The sequence below is a fragment of the Dendrobates tinctorius genome, unplaced genomic scaffold (assembly GCF_039654945.1).
Source record: "Dendrobates tinctorius isolate UK_male_01 unplaced genomic scaffold, ASM3965494v1 ptg000022l, whole genome shotgun sequence".
Classification (NCBI taxonomy): domain Eukaryota; kingdom Metazoa; phylum Chordata; class Amphibia; order Anura; family Dendrobatidae; genus Dendrobates; species Dendrobates tinctorius.
Window position 1 is genome coordinate 46785942 of NW_027361690.1, and position 21769 is coordinate 46807710.

General features: G+C 40.7%; 2 protein-coding genes across 8 annotated transcripts in view; one reads left to right on the top strand and one right to left on the bottom strand.

The window, feature by feature from the left end:
* Positions 1 to 21769, top strand: part of PEX11A (peroxisomal biogenesis factor 11 alpha) — a 246973-nt gene that overhangs the window by 77637 nt on the left and 147567 nt on the right. For 3 of the 6 annotated variants that reach the window (XM_073568685.1, XM_073568678.1, XM_073568677.1), the window contains one exon: positions 13145 to 13270. The exons of 2 other annotated variants lie outside the window; for them this stretch is intronic. In XM_073568685.1, the coding sequence (XP_073424786.1) occupies positions 13205 to 13270 (66 nt within the window). In that variant the 5' untranslated portion in view covers positions 13145 to 13204. Of the gene's footprint in view, positions 1 to 6767; positions 6807 to 13144; positions 13271 to 21769 lie in introns of those variants that run through there. One more of the 6 variants, XM_073568679.1, reaches the window with a different exon arrangement.
* WDR93 (WD repeat domain 93) overlaps positions 1 to 21769 on the bottom strand; it is a 97798-nt gene that overhangs the window by 42697 nt on the left and 33332 nt on the right. For both annotated transcript variants that reach the window (XM_073568675.1, XM_073568676.1), the window contains exons 6-10: positions 21483 to 21592; positions 14435 to 14516; positions 10701 to 10884; positions 7598 to 7665; positions 2512 to 2598 (exon numbers count right to left, since the gene is read on the bottom strand). In XM_073568675.1, the coding sequence (XP_073424776.1) occupies positions 2512 to 2598; positions 7598 to 7665; positions 10701 to 10884; positions 14435 to 14516; positions 21483 to 21592 (531 nt within the window). The remainder of the gene's footprint in view (positions 1 to 2511; positions 2599 to 7597; positions 7666 to 10700; positions 10885 to 14434; positions 14517 to 21482; positions 21593 to 21769) is intronic.

A 21769-nucleotide genomic window follows, 5' to 3' on the forward strand; every position in this document is an offset into this window, starting at 1 on the left:
AAATGAAAACATTACAAGGCAATAATTTAAATAGATGTTCTGCCAAATGTGCACATTACTTGTAAGATTCCTAATGCATTAAGTGGTGCGCCTTATAGTGAATTAGGTGCATCTTACTGCAGTGGCCCAGTTCATTAACCCCTTAATGACAGCCAATACGTCTTTTTACTGACCTGAGATATAAGAGAATATCATCCCCACACAATCCAGCAGCTGTCGGCTGTCCACTATAGCTGACAACTTGCTGTATCACAAACAATCAGTGTTGGCGCCGTCCATATCTGTTTAACCCCTTAGTTGCTGCTGTCAAAAGTGACTACATCGGAAAAATGGTTAAAAGATTGTGGGGGCTTCCACTTTAATCTAATTGACACACCGAGAATATGATTGTGTGTGGTCCTGATGTTTGCCATAGCAGTACATGGCCAAATAGCGGCCTAAAGGCCCCTTTAATTTAGCGATGCACCAGCGATCCCGACCACGATACGACCCGGTCAGGATCGCTGGTGCATCACTAAATGGTCGCTAGTGAGCTGCTACACAGGCAGATCTCACCAGCGATGCAGCAGCGGTCGTTACTTACCTTTCAGACGCGACGATGATGACGTCCTCCTCCCGCGTCCACGCGTCGCTCGTCGGCGCCAGCAGGAAGCCCAGCAGGAAGCGCCTGATGAGAAATGGACCTTCTCGATCTCGCGCGATCAGCGACAGACAGCGGGGGAGCCGGTCGGAGGTAAGTATCACATGTAGCGATATTGCTAGCAATATTGCTGCTGCATCACAAAATCGGTGACACTTTAGCAATATTGCTAGCGATATCGCTATGTGTAAAGCCCCCTTTAGAGTCTCCCGGCTATAGCGTCAGTTCAGAAGTTAGCGACATTTAGGTGGTAAACAAACATTTTTTCATTCCTGCTAAACCACTTTGCATTAATTCCTGAAAATCACCTGAAGGGTTAATAAACTACCTGACAGATGTTTTCAATATGTCAGGGGGTGCTGTTTTTCAAATGGTATCACATTTGGGGTCTTCCAAAATATAGGACCCCCAAAGTCACTTCAAACCTGGGTAGGTCCCTCAAAAAAATAAATTATGTAACTTTCCTTGAAAAAATGAAAAATTACTGCTACAATTTTAAACCTCCTAAACGCCTAACAAAATAAATTAGCGGTTTAAAAATGGTGCTGATGTAAGGCAGACATGTGGGAAATGTTATTTATTAATGTTTTTGTGTGGTATGACTATCTGGATTAAACGGATAATCATTCAAAGTTTGAAAATTGCAATTCTTTTACATTTTTGTCAAGTTTCTGATATTTTTTATAAATAAACACAAAACATATCAACCTAAATGTACCATTATCATAAAGTATAATGTGCCACGAAAAAACAGTCTCAAAATCAATGGGATTTGTCGAAGTGTTCCAGAGTTATCCCCACATAAAGTGATATTGGCAAGAATTTTAAAAATTGCCTCCGTCACTAAAGGGTTAAGACTGGCCTGCACAACGCTAGTCTTCATTAATCAGGGCCATTGTTCTCGATAGCACATCGGCTGGCGTAAACAGGTGATGTGCTCCTGACACCATGATAAGTATGGGTACAAAATGATCTATAAGTGATCGCTCTAACCCCATTGTTCTTCGTCAGCATTTGTAAAGAGTAAATTATTGTACATGGAAAAAGGAAATAGAATCTCAAGAAATTCATGATGGAATTCAGGGTTTGGAAAATGATGTTGCTGTTCCAGAATGTGGTGACATGATTATATTTGAATAAATGTTGATTGTTGTTCATGGGTGAGAAAGAAAAAAAAACACACACACACCAAAGTAGCACTTTTTTATCGCAGCACCTATCAGAAATAATGCAATAAAAAGTGGTCAAAGCTTAGCATGTATCCTAAAATGGTATAATTTAAAAAAACAGCACCCACGCAGCGTCATTGAAGGAAAAATAAAAAAAAAGTTATGGGTCTGGAAAAATGGTGCTAAAACTTTTCATTTTCTTTTTAAACCACTAAATTAACAAAACAAAACCCTCTAAATTTGGTATATTGTGCTGCCCTATTAAAATAAAAATATGGAGTAAATGCATTTTTTTTTATTTTCACTACACTCAACTTTTTTCCTGATTTTAGTACATCACATGAATGGTGTTTGTCTTTCAAAAGTACAACTTGTCCTGAAAAATACAAACCTTTTATACCTCAATGTCTATGGAAAAAAATGCTTGCGCCTTTAAGGGGTTAATCTTTTTTTCTAACTAAATATTGGCTAAATATCCAGAATACAGAATAGTTAATAGTTTTACATTGGAGAATGACCTTATTTAATACCGGCACAATACATTTAGTAGCTCCAAGTCTCCCTTCAATATTTAATTTTGTAAAGTTATGGCAATTTTAATAGCACAATGGTTTAGAAATAACATTATATTGTTATATGTTGCAAAAACTGTTGGAATTAGATTTTTCAGCCTCGTGTATTTTGCACATTTACAGCATGTACCTGCTTTGTCCTTCGTCTGTTTGCCCAGTAGGTAGAAGAGATGATTGTGGCATGAATCCCAGTGCACACTTACAGCATTAGGTTCGGCTACAAGAAACAATTAGGAACAAATCATCACTGTATTATCCCAATACATTGAGGTGAATGGCAGATTGAGGTCATGCCACCATCTAGTGGGCAGGAGTAGAGTTACACACCAAAACCATACAGTTGGGGCAAATAGGTGCTAGACTGACACACATTTTGATTTCCACAGTTTGCTGTTTCAGTATTTTTTTTCATCTTTTAAGCAGATGATTCTATGGTCACTGAAGTACAGTTATCAGAATTCATAAGTTTTACTTTTATTGACAAACACATCAAATTTATATAAAGACCCAATATTTACAGGGTTGTCTCTTATTTTTCCAGACTTCTGCAATTCGCCCTGGCTACTGGATATAAGCTTCTGGGTTCCACGGCCAGGGAACTTCCCAGATCTCATTACTAGAGTTGAGCGATACCGTCCGATACTTCAAAGTATCGTATCGGATGGTATCGGCCGATCTTTAAAAAAAGTATCGGTATCGCCGATTCCGATACCGGAAGTCCCATTCAAGTCTATGGGACTTCCGGTATCGGAATAAGAAAAACCCTTTCCTGCCCTTGTACAGCCTCTCTGGGGTCTGTACGGGCCTTTCGGGGGGCTGTGCCGGCCTGCCAGGGGGTCTGTGCAGGCTCCGGTGGTCTGTGCCGGCCTGCCGGTGGTCTGTGCAGGCTCCGGGGGGCTGTGCCGGCCTGCCGGGGGGCTGTGCCGGCCTGCCGGGGGGCTGTGCAGGCTCCGGGGGGCTGTGCCGGCCTGCCGGGGGGCTGTGCCGGCCTGCCGGGGGGCTGTGCCGGCCTGCCGGTGGTCTGTGCAGGCTCCGGGGGTCTGTGCAGGCATCGTCCGATGGGACTACAAGTCCCATCGGGCGATGCCTGCTACCATGACAGTGATTGACACATTAGCCAATGATGGGACAGTAGTAGTCCCATCATCCGGCTAATGTGTTAAATGTAAAAAAAAAAAATAAAAATTACATGCTACATACATACAACATGCATACTACATACATGCTACATTCATACTACATAAATACTACATGCAACATACATACTACATATATACTACATGCATGCTACATACATACTGCATGCTACATACATACCACATATATACTACATACATACTACATGCATGCTACATGCATGCTACATGCTACATACATAACACATATATACTACATGCATGCTACATACATACTACCTGCTACATACTACATATATACTACATGCATGCTACATACTACATGCTACATACATACTACATATATACTACATGCATGCTACATACATACTGCATGCTACATGCATGCTACATACATACTACATACATACTACATGCTACATACATACTACATATATACTACATGCATGCTACATGCATGCTACATACATACCACATACATAACACATATATACTACATGCATGCTACATACATACTACATGCTACATACATAACACATATATACTACATGCATGCTACATACATACTACCTGCTACATACTACATATATACTACATGCATGCTACATACTACATGCTACATACATACTACATATATACTACATGCATGCTACATACATACTGCATGCTACATGCATGCTACATACATACTACATACATACTACATGCTACATACATACTGCATGCTACATACATACCACATATATACTACATACATACTACATGCATGCTACATGCATGCTACATACATACCACATACATAACACATATATACTACATGCATGCTACATACATACTACATGCTACATACATACCATATACATACTACATGCATGCTACATACATACTACATGCATGCTACATACATACTACATGCTACATACATACTACATATATACTACATGCATGCTACATACATACTACATGCTACATACATACTACATATATACTACATGCATGCTACATACTACATGCTACATACATACTACATATATACTACATGCATGCTACATACATACTACATGCTACATACCACATACATACTACATATATACTACATGCATGCTACATACATACTACATATATACTACATGCATGCTACATACATACTACATGCATGCTACATACATACTACATGCTACATACATACCACATACATGCTACATATATACTACATGCATGCTACATACATACTACATATATACTACATGCATGCTACATACATACTGCATGCTACATGCATGCTACATACATACTACATACATACTACATGCTACATACATACCACATATATACTACATACATACAATACATTCATACAATACATACATAGACATACAGTACATATAACATAGAGTAACATACTTACCAATACTTGTCACATTGTTCCCCGAAGCCATTGTCGTCTACGGAATAAATATTAACATAACAAACCACAAAAATACTCACCCACGATCCGAAGCAGTCCACGAGTGTGTCCCACGACGATCTTGGGTAGAGAACTGCAGCATCAGCTGTTGCTGCCGTTCTCTACGGGCTGCAGGAATCCAATGACGGAAGGTAGGTATCCTTCCGCACTGTATTCCTCCGCCACTTAAAAAAAAAAAGTCCCTAGTCTCACTTTATGCCATTGCTGTGTGGGAAATTCCCATGCAGCAATGGCATAAAGTGAGACTAGGGACTTTTTATTTTTTAAGTGGCGGAGGAATACAGTGCGGAAGGATACCTACCTTCCGTCATTGGATTCCTGCAGCCCGTAGAGAACGGCAGCATCATCTGATGCTGCAGTTCTCTACCCAAGATCGTCGTGGGACACACTCGTGGACTGCTTCGGATCGTGGGTGAGTATTTTTGTGGTTTGTTATGTTAATATTTATTCCGTAGACGACAATGGCTTCGGGGAACAATGTGACAAGTATTGGTAAGTATGTTACTCTATGTTATATGTACTGTATGTCTATGTATGTATTGTATGAATGTATTGTATGTATGTAGTATATATGTGGTATGTATGTAGCATGTAGTATGTATGTAGTATGTATGTAGCATGCATGTAGCATGTAGTATGTATGTAGCATGCATGTAGTATATATGTAGTATGTATGTAGCATGCATGTAGTATATATGTAGTATGTATGTAGCATGTAGTATGTATGTAGTATGTATGTAGTATGTATGTGGTATGTATGTAGCATGTAGTATGTATGTAGCATGCATGTAGTATATATGTAGTATGTATGTAGCATGTAGTATGTATGTAGTATGTATGTAGTATGTATTGTATGTATGTAGTATATATGTGGTATGTATGTAGCATGTAGTATGTATGTAGCATGCATGTAGTATATATGTAGTATGTAGTATGTATGTAGTATGTATGTGGTATGTATGTAGCATGTAGTATGTATGTAGCATGCATGTAGTATGTATGTAGTATGTATGTAGTATGTATGTAGTATGTATGTAGTATGTAGTATGTATGTAGCATGCATGTAGTATGTATGTAGTATGTATGTAGTATGTATGTAGCATGTATGTAGTATATATGTAGTATGTATGTAGCATGCATGTAGTATGTATGTAGCATGTATGTAGTATGTATGTAGTATATATGTAGTATGTATGTAGCATGTAGTATGTATGTAGCATGCATGTAGTATGTATGTAGTATTTTTTTTTTTTTTTTTTTTTTTTTAACATTTAACACATTAGCCGGATGATGGGACTACTACTGTCCCATCATTGGCTAATGTGTCAATCACTGTCATGGTAGCAGGCATCGCCAGATGGGACTTGTAGTCCCATCGGACGATGCTTGCACAGACCCCCGGACATCAGCACAGCCCCCCGGCAGGCCGGCACAGCCCCCCGGCAGGCCGGTACAGACCCCCACAGGGTGCACAGACCACCGGCAGGCCGGCACAGCCCCCCGGCAGGCCGGTACAGACCCCGGGCAGTCCACACAGCCCCCCGGCAGGCCGGCACAGCCCCCCGGCAGGCCGGCAGAGACCCCCGGAAGGCCCGAAATGACGGCGCATCATGATGCGCACACACCGCGCATCATGATGACGTCAGGCCGTCAATCAACTGAACTTCCGATTCCGATGCCGAATTCCGATATTGAAAAAATATCGGAAGTCGGTATCGGAATTCCGATACAGCAAGTATCGGCCGATACCCGATACTTGCGGTATCGGAATGCTCAACACTACTCATTACCATTAAGAACCTTTGGTCAATCCCAAAAAAAGTGAGTGGAAAAGCAAAAACACATAAAATGTAATCATCTTCAAGCCCTGATTAGACAAGAATGGGCTGTCATCACTCAGGATCTGGCCCAGAAGCGGATATTCAACATTAGAGATGGGAGAATGGATGTGAAGGATTCCAGTCCATCGGCAAGTCAGTAATCGGTGACCCCAGGACGGAAGCGCCGCAAATCTCCTTACCTCCTGTCCATGGGTCAGAGATTACGGACATGGCCGATGTACCAGAGTCCTGCAAATCCATTCTTCCATCTCTATTCAATATGCGAGGGCAAAATGGAGAAGTCTTGAAAAATAAGGGTCAACACTGGAAAAAATAGCTCTTTGCATAAACTATGTATTTGTCAATTAACAAACTAACTAGTGATCAATTCCCCCAATCCCCGAGGTCTACCCCAATCTTCACATATTGAATAAAACAATTTACCACTTTAGAATTAACATACTCAATGAGACCTAAATGTCCCACACTTATAATATTTAGAGTTGGTGTGAATGGATTCCAGGATCCTACTCAACATCCCTATCAGTAATCAGTGACTTCTGGACAGGAGCCTGGAGAACCCCATCCTACCTCCAGGCATTCACGGCTTTTCTTTTGATTGGTTGGCCTGATGTGACGTCCACATCAATGACGTTGACCCAGAAGAGCAGCAGATGCCATCAGTCTAGAGGCGGTTCTCAAGGCTCCTGTGAGTTACATGTTGCAGATTGGGCTAATGGCCAGGTCCCTGGGAACCGATTCGCACCAACTCTAATAATGTTGCGCACTTACCTGCGTTCCTCTGTTCTGAATTGCTGTGAATCATTTTATTACGTTGAAGAAAATGAAACATGGTGTTCCTAATAAAACAGAGTATTTTCAATGGTTACTCTAGTCACATATAGTACATGCACAATGCTAAAGTCAATACTATTCAGATTAGCTACAAGAAAACAAAATAACATAACATAGATTAAAAATTTAGAGCTAATTCTATAGAAAAGCAGCAGAGCTGAATTGTCATATTACTCTATAGAAAGCTGCATTGTGCATAAAAACACTGGTTCAAGACATTGTCACCGAAGTTGCTGGGGCAAATTTCTGTCTTTTAAAATAACAAAGACTCTTCTTTAGGGGGACCCTTCATCAGTTTAGAATGTTAAATTGGCCACAGAATAGTGGCTGTAGCGCTGAGAAAAACTTTTGTTTTTATATTTTAATTTCTCATTTCTATTGCTAAAATATTAGAATGTAAAGTCTAAGTTACAATTTATGATGTTCAATGGGGTGTTACCAAAGATTTGTCTCTGGGGTGTGGAGAGCCTCCCCTGCATGAAACTGACCCATCATCTGTGCAGACCAGAGTTGTGTCAATCAGTGCTGGGGGAGAGAGAGTAAAAGTTGCCAGCACTGTAGATTTGAAGTTTGGAAGCGTTTGTAATGATACAGAACAGCTCTGCACATCTCTCTACACAGTAGCTGCAGAGATCAGTGAGGAAAGGAGGGTGTTTTCTTTTCACCCCTGCATGAAACTGCCTGCATACGATTGGTCGTCCTCATGGAGAGGAAGAAGAACACGCCCCCAGAGGCAAATCTCTGGAAACACTCAGTTGAACTATGGCAAAAAAACATAACCGCAACTTTAGCAGCTAATATTTCCATTCTCAGCTCTGCAACCACTATTCCATGATGTGGCCAATTTAACCTACTCAAACTGGTGAATGTTTCTGTTCAAATGTGTCACAAGGTAAGATCCATCACTAAAAAAATGGCCAAAAAAAGTCCCATCACACAGGATCACACAGGCACTCTTCATCCATTAACATCTACAAAGTCTTAGTTTACTTTATTGCATACCTCTTACTATATACACAAAGCTAGAGATCTGCAACCTTTTACAGAACCATATTCAAAGAAAAGGGATCACTCTGAGGCACTTTACATGCTAGAAAATGAAATGTCTATAAAAGGCTGATCCAAATTAAAAAAATATATTAATAGCTACAGTTACAGCTGAAATTGTTGGCACCCTTGAAATTATTCCAGAAAATGAAGTATTTCTCCCAGAAAATTATTTCAATACACATGTTTTGTTATACACATGTTTATTTCCTTTGTGTGTATTAGAACAACACAAGAAAGCAGAGAAAAAAAGGCAATTTGGACATCATTTCACACAAAACCCCAGAAATAGGCTAGACAAAATTGTTGGCACCCTCAACTTAATATTTGGTTGTACACCCTTTGGAATAAATAACTGCAGTCAATCACTTCCTACAACTATCAGTAAACTTCTTACACCTCTCCAATGGAATTTTGGACTATTTATCGTTTGCAAACTGCTTCAGGTCTCTCATATTTCAAGGGTGCTTTATCCCAACAGCAATTTTAAGATTTCTCCACAGGTGTTCAATGGGATTTAGATCTGGACTCATGGTTGACCATTTCGGAACTTTTCAGAGATTTGTTTCCATCCATTTTTAGATGCTTCATGAAATATGTTTGGGGTCATTGTCCTGCTGGAAGACCCATGATCTAGGACATAAACCCAACTTTCTGGCATTGGGCTTTTTATTGCCACCCAAAATCTGTGGGTAGTCTTAGGATTTTATGATGCCTTGCATACAGTCAAGGCACCCAGTGCCCAAAGCAGCAAATCAAACCCAAAAAATCTTTGATCCTCCACAATATCTGACTGGAGGTACGGTGCTCTTTTCTTTGTAATCCTCATTCCACTTTCAGTATTTCAGTAAACAGTAGAATCGTGTTTTACCAAAAATCTCTATCTTGCTCTTATCAAGACACTTTCCCAGAAGGAGTTTGGCTTACTCACATGCATTTTATCGAACTGCAGTCTAGCTTTTTATGTCTCTGTGTCAGCAGTGGGGTCTTCCTGGATCTCCTGCAATAGCATTTCATTTCATTCAAATATCGATGTATAGTTCATGCTGACAATGATGCACCCTGAGCCTGCAGGACAGATTGAATTTCTTTGGACTTAATTAATTAGGGTTGCTCATCCACCATCCAGACTATCCTACGTTGCAGCCTTTTATCAATTTTTCTCTGCCGTCCATATCCAGGTAGATTAGCTACAGTGCCATGGGTTGTAAACTACTTGATTATGTTGCACACCATGGAGAAAGGAACATCAAGATCTCTGGAGATGCACTTGTAATCTTCAGATTGTTATTTTTCACCAATTTTGGTTCTCGCGTCCTCAGACAGTTCCCTTCTTTAAGCTTAGTATAGCACACACAGACACACATTGCAAAGATTGAGTCAACTTCTCTCCATTGAATCTGGTTTCAGGTATGATTTTCAGATTGTCCATACCTGTTTCTTGCCACAGTTGAGGTTGAATGAGCTTCACATGCTTGAAATAAAGTTGTTTACACACAATTTTGGAAGGGTGCCAACAATTTTGTTCGGACCAATTTAGGGGTTTTGTGTCCAATTTTAATTTTTTTTCTCTTTTTTTGTTGTTCCAATACACACTGGAAACAAACATGTTTATTACAAAATATGAGTAATTGAAATAATTTTCTGGGAGAAAATTTTTATTTTCTGGAACAATTTCAAGGGTGCCAAAACTTTCAGCCATGCCTGTATATTTTATTATGAAATTACAGACAAACTGGGTCTATTGCATGTTATATGAGCCTGACTTTCCAAGAGCGTTACTGGTAAGGTTGTTAACTAACTGCCGCTATGTTTCTGATCCTGATATAAAGATGTACTTGTGCTCTGCAATCCAAGGGGCCACAGCAGCACAAGGGCATTGGCATCTTGCAGGGGAGATGCAGGCAGGGAGCCGGAGAACCTCATGTGACTTATGAGGACACTGATGTAGAGCACATAGAAAGGTGTTCTATCCATCGGTCATCTCGTTTACCTTGACATCCTTACATCTTGGGTCTTTGGCAAGTCTAATGTCAGATACTTTTCAAACATTCCCATAAATATTGAATCTTGTTGATCCCACTGATGAGAACCGATCAAGTGATTCTGTCCAGTGCCAAACACATTGCAGTCTTCATTCTTCTGCACAGCCTCCTGCACACTTCTGAAGGTGCTGCCTGAGAGAGAAAACATCACTATGAAGTCGGGTTTGTACGGACATATGTGACGATCATGATATGGGTCATGGTGCCTAGACTGACCATGTGTTATGAGGCTGTTAAGTTGAGCTGGGAGAATCATGGTCAGTCCGGTCATTGCAGTCGAAATAAGGACCGTAGTATAACGCCTGCGCGTACATGGTCCTAAAACGGGGTGTAGAGCAGTTTTTAATAGGGCCTGTCAAAAGTGATCAGTTTCTGCTCTTACTTTATTCCCATTGCTTCCCTGAATATTCCTTTTTTTACTTCTTTCTTTGAAATCTGCTATATGCTTCCAGAAATCTGAGTATTTTTATTTTGTGCTAATTTTTCTGATCTACTGGTCTGACAAGGGGGCGTGGCTCACAGGATTATAATGCAGAGCAGCCTAAAGGCACGCCCCAAGGAATCCTGTATACTCCGCCCCCTTGGTAAAGACCACAAAAAATAGCACAGAATAAAAAGTCCCATGTCTCTGGAACCGTATGGTGGATTTAATAAAAAACAAAATAAATAGTCAGAAGAGCAGTGGAAATAAAATAGAAGAAAAAAATGGTCCTTTAGACCTATTTAAAGCATATTTTGTGTTCTTATTAATGGGGTTGTCTCACAAATTTAAGTCAACTAACTAATCAGCCACAGTGTTCTGCTGTGCCCCTGCTTGTGTGGGGGCAAGTATGCGCATACTGTACCTCCTCAACTGAAATAAATAGTTCTGCAATAGCTGTTTAGTCCCTTTCTCCACCTCCACTATCCATGTACAGTGGTTGTCAGGACAGCGTGTATGGGCCAGACTCAGGAGCTGACCCCACTCTATACGTGTGGGACAAATGCAGAGTTAGAGAGTCAGAACCTGCCAATAATAGCGACGATTCCCACTTCGTGCTAGCTCTCCATCGCTGCTGCTAAATTCTAACAGAAGTATTTAGGTTGTGTGAGCCAAAATGATGAGGTTTGTTCCGGCATCCAATGAGTTGATGTGTCAGCCTGCGGATGACTGTAGGAACCCATTATCCTAGTACATTTGCGTTTGCCTTCACAGAAGATCCTCACAAATGTAAAGTCCAAACTTTAGGCTGCAGTATTCAGTCATCACATCTAGTCAATAGATCATTTCTTTCCATTTCAAAGCCATATCCCAAATTCTCTCCATGGCAAACAAATACAGAGCTAAGTTTAAATTCCGTAAGTAAATATTTTTAGTAGAAAAAAGAGGGTTGTCAGTACCTGATATATCAGAGAATACTTGTATAACATATAAGCTCCACCAGGAAAAAGAGTGAACATTTTGTCCAGCAATATAATACATATGGTAAAAAAAAAGGAACTCGGAATATTTAATATAGATATGGCCATAAAAGCCGCTATGAAGCCAATTCCTTAAGGCCGATATTGCACAAGCCAGTCATACTAAAGGGGCTCACTGGAGTACAATGCACCTAATTCATTAAGAGGTGCACATTGCTTAATGAATTGGGTGAATCTATTAACTGGTGTGAGTCATCACCAGAGATATACTCTAGTCAAGGATTGGATTACATATTTCTGGAGTACCGTAAGTTAAACCATTAAAGTGGGGTAGTTTCTCATGAACTTGACAGGCAAAGCCACTCCAGTCCCATACCACGCACATATTGGTGTAGCTGCCCAAGGCCGGTGTGTAAACATCAAATATCAAAATATTTTTGAGCAAATTATGAGTTGTGCAAAAATATTGGAACATATTAAGGTGTTTTAAGCCAGAATTCTAGCATAAACAAATCAGACCCATAACAAGTACCCTCTACTAAAGGGGATATCCTGGATTTTGTAAAAAAACAAATGTGCCCGATGCCGTTCTTCGCCTGCACAGAGAGGTCACAGACCACTTCTGTTGGCGGTTCAGCTGCCTCAGATGATGTCCGCCTCGCTCTATCGATAAGGCGTGACTGCAGACATCATACTGATTGACAGCAAGCTCTCCCAGATAGGCAGCAGGATCCGGCTGTCAATCATCATGACGTCAGCAGCGCAGCGCTTTCAACAATGCAGAGTGGAAAAGAAGCCACTGCTCTGTCGACATAATGTCAGCACAGGCAGCTCAATCGCCAGCAGGAGCAGTCTGTGACCACTTTGTGCCGGTGAAAAACGGCGCTGAGTACAACAGGCAGTTAGGTAGTAACTACCTACCTGTTTGCTGCCTTCAAATGTTCATGTTTCAGGAATCCATTTTTTATACATGTCTGTTTTTTACCAACAGCATGGATGACAAGGTGGAATACAAGTCTATGGATCTATGTAAAACATGTAAGGAACACAGATGGCATTGCTGTTTCTTAAGCCACACTGGAAAAAAATGGATGGCACACTGATGACACCAGGACAGGTTTGTCTGGTACCAGCATTATACTGATGTGTGAAGGGCGTCTTAGTGTTTAGGCACTTTTTTTCTTTTTCTTTACCAAATCCCAGAAATCCCCTTCTAGGTCTTTTGATATTTGTTTACATGAATAATAAAGACTGACCGTCACTTCATATTTGCATGCTACAGTGCTACTTTATTTGTTGGTTATATGTGGAGATGGCTACTCTTAGTAAGCACCTATACACACCGGATTTCTGTTTGGCAGGGACGGTCAGTCTTTTGATATTTGTATACATTGGCTCTCTGAGTTCATCTGTGGAATTAGTAGCCATCAGAAAGTGTTTGTGACCATTAGATGTGTTTTACAGAAGCAGTATTGGTTTCATACAGTGCTACGCCTTGTTCCACATCTTTTTTAAAGTGAACCCGTCACCAGGTTTGACCGATATGAGATACGGCCACCACCTTTCAGGTCTGATACAAAGCATTCTGTAATGGAGACTATGATAAGCAACCAAGGACCTCAAACAAAAAGACTTGTTGGGGCCAAACAACACAAGGACTGGACATTAGATCAATGGAAATCTATACTACGGACCGATTAGTCAAAATTTGAGATTTCTGATACTAACGACCATGCCTTTGTAAATTGACAAAAAGGTAACTGGGTGGATTCTACAGGTGTTGTGCTGACTGTGAAGCATGGATGGTTGGTGTGATGGTGCTTTTATGGGGACACTGCTGGTAACTTATTACAAAGACAAGGCTCGCTTGCCCAGCATGGCTGCCACAGCATTCTAAAACGAAATGCCATCCAATATGGTTTGACCTTATTGGGTCCATCACTTGTGTTGCAACAAAACAATGACCTAATCAAAAAAATTGTTTATGGATTTTGAGATCATAGTGAGAATACATGATTGTACTAGATAACTTGGATAACTATGATTATTTTAAAGCAAATCTCATGTTTAGTTACAGGTTTGACAGCTGCCCCTTATTAACAGACCCCAAAATCAAAAATTGTGAAAATGCTGACAGTACAAAGAATGGGAATTGCACATCACTATGAGATGACAGCTTTCTTCATATATAACAGAGAAGGTATCCCAGAAGGAATATACCCAGTGCAGCTATATCTCATAAGAGGTTACTGCATATTCAACATAGATCATAAGACGTTACCTGCAAGTGGCTTAGGTGGCCGAATCTTCATTAAAAGTGCTGGTTGTGTTATCTTTGGGTCAGTCTCTGGCATACTGTCTGTCTAATGCAGATATAAAATATTTCAATATAATATAAGCTACATTGAAAGCACCATTACAAAAAAGTCACTGTAATAATGACATACCCGAGCAAACATACCTAACACGCCGCAGGCTTGATAGCTTCATTGACCGTACTCCCCCAAGCTTATACGCGAATAACGCTTGGTGAATTAAATATCTGACAATCATAGGAAGTATTAAATAGATGAATAGATGCTTGATTACCCTTTTATATTTCAGCAGGAATTTTCCCAAATGCTTTTACAAGGAACTTTCCCCACAACCCAACCAGAAACAGACTCTTCTACAATGCAGTGAAAGGGAGCCTGTCAGCACAGGAGACATTTGAAACCAAGCACAGGCGCTGGGTGCACCCTTGGCGTGAACAAACAGCTGAGTGCACCTTCCTAACTGCTTGCTTTCTATCTATTGCTCCTCCTTCTTCCTTAAAGGGAACATGTCGGCAGGATTGTGCATAGGAATCTAAACACAGTGTCAGGTCGGCGCCATTATACTGATTACAGTAATACCTTGGTTGATGAAATCCATCTGGTTGTTGTTTCTTAATCCTTATTTTTAGTTTTTAGTTAATGATATGCTGGTATCCTAAGGTAGGTCTGGAGGGGAGGTCTTCATGTGGTGCTGATTATATATTCATAATGCAGACTGCTGACAGGTCACTGCTCCCTCAGTGACCTCCCCCTTAGTTTGCATAATCAATATACATGTGTGTATTTGAAAAAAAAAGCATGTCACTTAATCAAAATGGTGGCGGGTGTGGACTTTCTCTTATCGATTAGTGCCTATTGTCTTCCTGTGTTTCAAAGAAAAAAAAAATCACCATCAACATGGCGCCGTCGGGTGCGCCTGCGCATTAGCATCTATTGCGTTCCGATAAATGCTACTGCGCAAGCACCGCCACCAGCTCCTTGTTGCTGCTACCAAAAAAAATGTACTCTACAAGAAAATGGCGCCGACGCTTGCGCAGTAGCATCTCTTGGTATGAGACAGATGCTACTGCACAAGCGCCTCCACCGGATTCTTGTTATCTTGTTGCTGCAGTAAAAAAAAAAAAAATTACACTACAACAAAATGGCGCCAAAGGCGACACATGCGCAATAGCATCTATCTACCAAGATATGCTACTGCGCAAGAGCCACGGCCATTTTCTAAGGGGGCGCTCGGATGGACCGACAGCTATCTATAGTATATGGAGCCTTAAAGGAGTATAGCCATCTCCTATATCCTATCCCAATATGTAGTAGGTGTAATAATAATAATAATAATAATAATGGCAAATACCTCCAGTTAGAAATGTAGTATAGTTTTTCTGATTCGCCATGTCTCTTTCCTCATGTGCTGGCATGGCAGGACCTTAGGTATATCCATAGTTATGACCACTAGCTAACTGTCACTATATCAGTGGTTGTAACCATGGATACCTAAGGTCCTGCAATGCCTGCACATGAGGAAAGAGAAATAGCGAATCAGAAAAACTATATTACATTTCTAATTGGAGGTATTTGCTAATATTATTATTATTGCACCTACTACAAATTGAGCCCAAGGGTGTTTATAATCAACTCTGGTTCCTACCAGCTTACTTTAACCCCTTTACCCCCAAGGGTGGCTTGCATGTTCATGACGGGCCAATTTTTACCATTCTGACCACTGTCCCTTTATGAGCTAATAACTCTGAAACGCTTCCATGGATCCCACTGATTCTGACATTGTTTTCTCGTGACATATTGTACTTCATGTTAGTGGTAAAATTTCATTGATATAACTTGCGTTTATTTGTGAAAAAAACTGAAATTTGGCGAAAATTTCGCAATTTTCCAAATTTGAATTTTTATGCCCTTAAATCACAGAGATGCAACATTTCACATATGTTTACTTTACATCAGCACAATTTTGGAACCAAAATTTTTTTGTTTGGTAGTTATAAGGGTTAAAAGTTGACCAGAGATTTCTAATTTTTGCAACACCATTTTATTTTTACGGACCACATCACATTTGAAGTCACTTTGAGGGGTCTATATGATAGAAAATACCCAAAAGTGACACCATTCTAAAAACTGCACCCCTCAAGGTGCTCAAAACCACATTCAAGAAGTTTATTAACCCTTCAGGTGCTTCACAGGAATTTTTTGAATGTTTAAAAAAAATTACTTCAGGTCCAATTTTTTTTTTATTTTACCAAGGGTAACAGGAGAAATTGGACTGCAAAAGTCATTGTGCAATTTGTCCTGAGTACGCTAATACCTGATATGTGGGGGGAAACCACTGTTTCGGCACATGGCAGAGCTCAGAAGGGAAGGAGCGCCGTTTGACTTTTTCAATGCAAAATTGGCTGGAATTCAGATCGGACGCCATGTCACGTTTCGAGAGCTGCTGATGTGCCTAAACAGTGGAAACCCCCCACAAGTGACCCCATTTTGGAACCTAGACCCCCCAAGGAACTTATCTAGATATGTGGTGAGAACTTTGAAAACATAAGGGCTTCACAGAAGTTTATAACGTACAGCCGTACAATTAAAAAATCATATTTTTTTCCACAAAAATGATCTTTTCACCCCCAATTTTTATTTTCCCAAGGGTAACAGGACCCCAAAAGTTATTGTGCAATTTGTCCTGAGTACGCTGATACCCCATATGTGGGTGTAAAACACTATTTGGGCGCATGGCAGAGCTTGGAAGGGAAGGAGCACCATTTGACTTTTTCAACGCAGAATTGGCTGGAATTGAGATCAGACGCCATGTTGCGTTTGGAGAGCACCTGATGTGCCCAAACAGTGGAAACCCCCAATTCTAACTCCAACCCTAACCCCAACACACCCCTAACCCTAATCTCAGCCCTAACCCTAGCCCTAACCCTAATGGGAAAATGGAAATAAATACATTTTCTTTTAATTTTATTATTTTTCCCTAACTAAGGGGGTGAAAAAGGGGGGTTTGATTTACTACTTATGGTGGGTTTTTATGTTTGGCAGCTGTCACACGCTAAAAGACGCTTTTTATTGCAAAAATAGTTTTTGCATCACCACATTTTGAGAGCTATAATTTTTCCATATTTTGACCCACCGAGTCCCATGAGGTCTTATTTTTTGCGGGACGAGTTGACGTTTTTATTGGTACCATTTTCGGCCACGTGACATTTTTTGATCGCTTTTTATTCCGATTTTTGGGACGCAGAATGAACAAAAACCAGCGTTTCATGAATTTCTTTTGGGTTGCAATTACACCGTTCCGTGTGCGGTAAAATTGATAAAGCGGCTTTATTCTTCGGGTCAGTACGGTTACAGCGATACCTCATTTATGTTTATTTTATGTTTTGGCGCTTTTATGCAATGTAAACAATTTTATATAAAAAATAATTATTTTTGCATCTCTTTATTCTGCGAGCTATAACTTTTTTATTTTTTCGCTGATGACGCTGTGTGGCGGCTCGTTCTTTGTGGGACAAGATGATGTTTTCAGCGGTACCATGGTTATTTATATCTGTCTTTTTGATCGTGCGTTATTGCACTTTTTGTTCGGCGGTATGATAATAAAGCATTATTTTTGGCTTTGTTTTTTATTTTTATTTTTTAAGGGGTTCGCTAAAGGGGTTAACTAATGGGACAGTTGTATAGGGCGGGTCGTTACGGACACGGCGATACTAAATATGTGTACTTTTATTGTTTTTTTTATTTCCAAAAAATTAATTTATTAGGGAATATTTTTTTTTTAAATTTATTTAGCGATTTTTTGATAAATTATTTTTACACTTTTTTTTTTTTTTTTAACTTTATTACACTGTCCCAGGGGGGACATCACTGTCATGTGTGAGATCGCTGATCTGACACATCACAGATCGCTGTGACAGATCAGCGATCTGACACAGGCACTGTTGAAGGCTTCCTCATGCCTGCGCTTTGCAGGCACTGAGGAAGCCGACTCCCTGCAGGCCCCCGAAGGTCCCCGCCACCATATTGGATCCGGGGACCTGCAGGGAAGGAGGCCCCCGCAGCAGCGCTGCACATCGCACTGCTGCGGGGGTCTCAGGGAAGCAAGGAGGGAGCCCCCTCCCTGCCGATGTTTCCCTAAACCCCCGGTACACTGCGATTGCGTTTGATCGCAGTGTGCCAGGGGTTAACGTGCCGGGGGCGGTGCGTGACCGCCCCTGACATATAGTGCCGGGTGTCAGCTGTGATAATCAGCTGACACCCGGCCACGATCAGCGGCGCTCCCCCCGTGAGCGCTGCTGATCGCTATGACGTACTATCCCGTCCATGGGCATAGGGGCCCGGGTCCCATGGACGGGATAGTACATCAGATGTCAGGAAGGGGTTAATGTGCAAGTTTGTTAATCAGGAGAGGCATGTTTGCCCATTCACACTGTAGACTTTTACAGCACAAGAGAGGCATTTATTAGATGATAGGACCAATTATAGAAGTGTCACCTCGGCAAGGTTGATGGGCTCACACGAATTGGCCAATTTATATGCTAAGAACCTTCACTTTTGTAAGTTTTTTTTACTTTTTATCACAGTTTACTCAGCAATTATGATAGATTTTGTGTTCGCATGTGTATTGGTCTCTACAGAGTGCTGCTGCGTTCCTACTTTTTGCAAGTTACATATTGAGATAGGATCATGGAAATGGGAAAAACTCTTTTAACATTATGAAGTCAGTTCAATAGACAACATGAAATTTAAAAAAAAATAGGTACATTATAATATAAACTAATAGCACAATATGTTTCCACTAGTATTCTATAACAAGGTTTCAAAATGTGGACTCTATGGAATTTTTCAGGATTCTCGGGCATTACAAATTGGTGTACTTTATATTATTTCATAAAGAAAAGTCACTTTAAGCATACTGTAATAAAAGATGAGGTGCGCCTTTTCACCTTTCATAAAGTGGTCTAACGGGTAACGTCTCCATGTGAAGAGTGACATACCAGTGTAAGGAGACTTACAGGCCACGCAATGATCATTTGTGAAATGAAATAAGCAAATTTGCCTCTTCAGAGAATGGTGTAGACAAAGATTTTTGACTGCATGTTGTTCAACAAGATCATTAACACAGGTGATCCATGTATGTTGACGTATTGTAATTGGGTCTTGTAGTAAACAAAATACACCAACTACATCTTCAACCATTTATTCCATGGGAGAGCAATACATTTTCCAGAGGTTCGACATGACAGGCCGTGACTGTTGTGGATGGATGAATAAATAGGCTTTAATTAATTCTGCTCAATAATAATATTAAGATATTAATAATTATTATTTTATAGTAATATTGATTGTATCACTTGATATGGAGAATTACAGTATGCCTTCAGAACCCTATATACTGTATGAGCCCACACACAGCCTCCCAATAAATATTATGCGCCCACACAGGCCCCTATATACAGTATGACCCCATCGCAGCCCCTCTATATACAGTATAAGCGTGCACAAAGCTCCCTCTATATAATACATTAGCTCCCTCCTAACCCTATCATACAAGCCCCCTCTAAATGCAGCATGAGCCCCACAGTCCCCCTATATACAGTGAACCATATATATATATATTTTGTGGTGTGACTGGTGGTCGCGTGGTTAATGGGAGGTATATGTCACAGGGATGGATGCTCCCTGCGATGTACCCTGGAGTATTTTGTCTCTAGTGCACACGAGCACTAATATGTCGTTTAGTGCACCTGGGTCCGGGTTGCGGGTAGCTATGAGAGATGGGCTGCTCAGTATTGAGCTAGTACAGCCATGAGTCTTCTTGGGAATGATGCAACAAGTTTTTCACACCTGGATTTAGGGATCCTGTGCCATTCTTCCTTGCAGATCCTCTCCAGTTCTGTCATGTTGAATGGTGAAAATTGTTGGACAGCCATTTTCAGGTCTCTCCAGAGATGCTCAATTGGGTTTAGGTCAGGGCTCTGGCTGGGCCAGTCAAGAATGGTCACAGGCCACTGGAACCATGAGTACTGTAGAAATTCCTTTGTAACCTTGGCCAGATCTGTGCCTTGCCACAATTCTGTCTCTGAGCTCCTTGGCCAGTTCCTTTGATCTCATGATTCTCATTTGGTCTGACATGCACTGTGAGCTGTGAGGTCTTATATAGACAGGTGTGTGCCTTTACAAATCAAGTCCTATCATTTAATTAAACACAGCTGGACTACAATGAAGGAGTAGAACCATCTTAAGGAGGATCACACGGAAATGGACAGCATGTGACTTAAATATGAGTGTCTGAGCAAAGGGTCTGAATACTTATGACCATGTGATATTTCAGTTTTTCTTTAATAAATTTGCAAAAATGTCTACATTTCTGTTTTTTTTCAGTCAAGATGGGGTGCAGAGTGTACATCAATGAGAAAAAAGATGAGTTTTTTGGAATTTAAAAAATGGCTGCAATGAAAAGAGTCTGAATACTTTCCGCACCCACTGTGTGTATATAGATATACTGTATATACACATGCACAGTATGAACCCTCACATAGCCCTCCTATATACAGTATGATCCTTCACATAGCCTCCTATTACATGCAGTGTAAAACCCTCACATAGCTTTTGTATATGCAGTATGGGCTCCACACAGCAGATGCAATGTAGTGATGTAATCATGTCTGCTGTCTCAGTCGCACTCGCTGATTGGTGGAAGAAGGAGCCGAGGCCCCTCTTCCACCACTATAATCACTGCTGCCTGAGACGCAGTCAGGGGTGGCAGCATAGTACAGCCCTTGAGCCAGTGTTTTCAGCCCTCCGGCTGTCTCGGCCAGGCCGGACTGGAACAGCCAGAGGGTCGGATGTGACCCGCGGGCTGCACTTTGCACATGTTTTGTCTACACCATGCTTACTTATGTAAAAACTGCATGCAGTTTTGATTGCATCAGATCTGCACTATGTGGCCTTACCTTCAATATCTGGTTCTGAAAAGTTTGAACAATAGGTTTCTTCTATAGACGCACTCACCTGGGTGTCGGATACAGCAGGTGTGGTTAGAAGAGCTGGAGAAGTTTCCAGCTCCTTTATCCAGATTTCCTTTGGCAACTTATACACTTCCAGACAAAAGTCTCCAACACCTGCAGCAAACATGTGAACAAGTTGGAATTTTAGTGCAGCATTAGATACTGTAAAGATGTATTAATTGTATAAGAATAACTGTGGTTTAAATTATTTTTCATCAATCAATAGTACACGTGACTTTCTTTCTCCTCCCGGACAGATCAATCTCAAATTCTCAATTCATAGGCAAAATG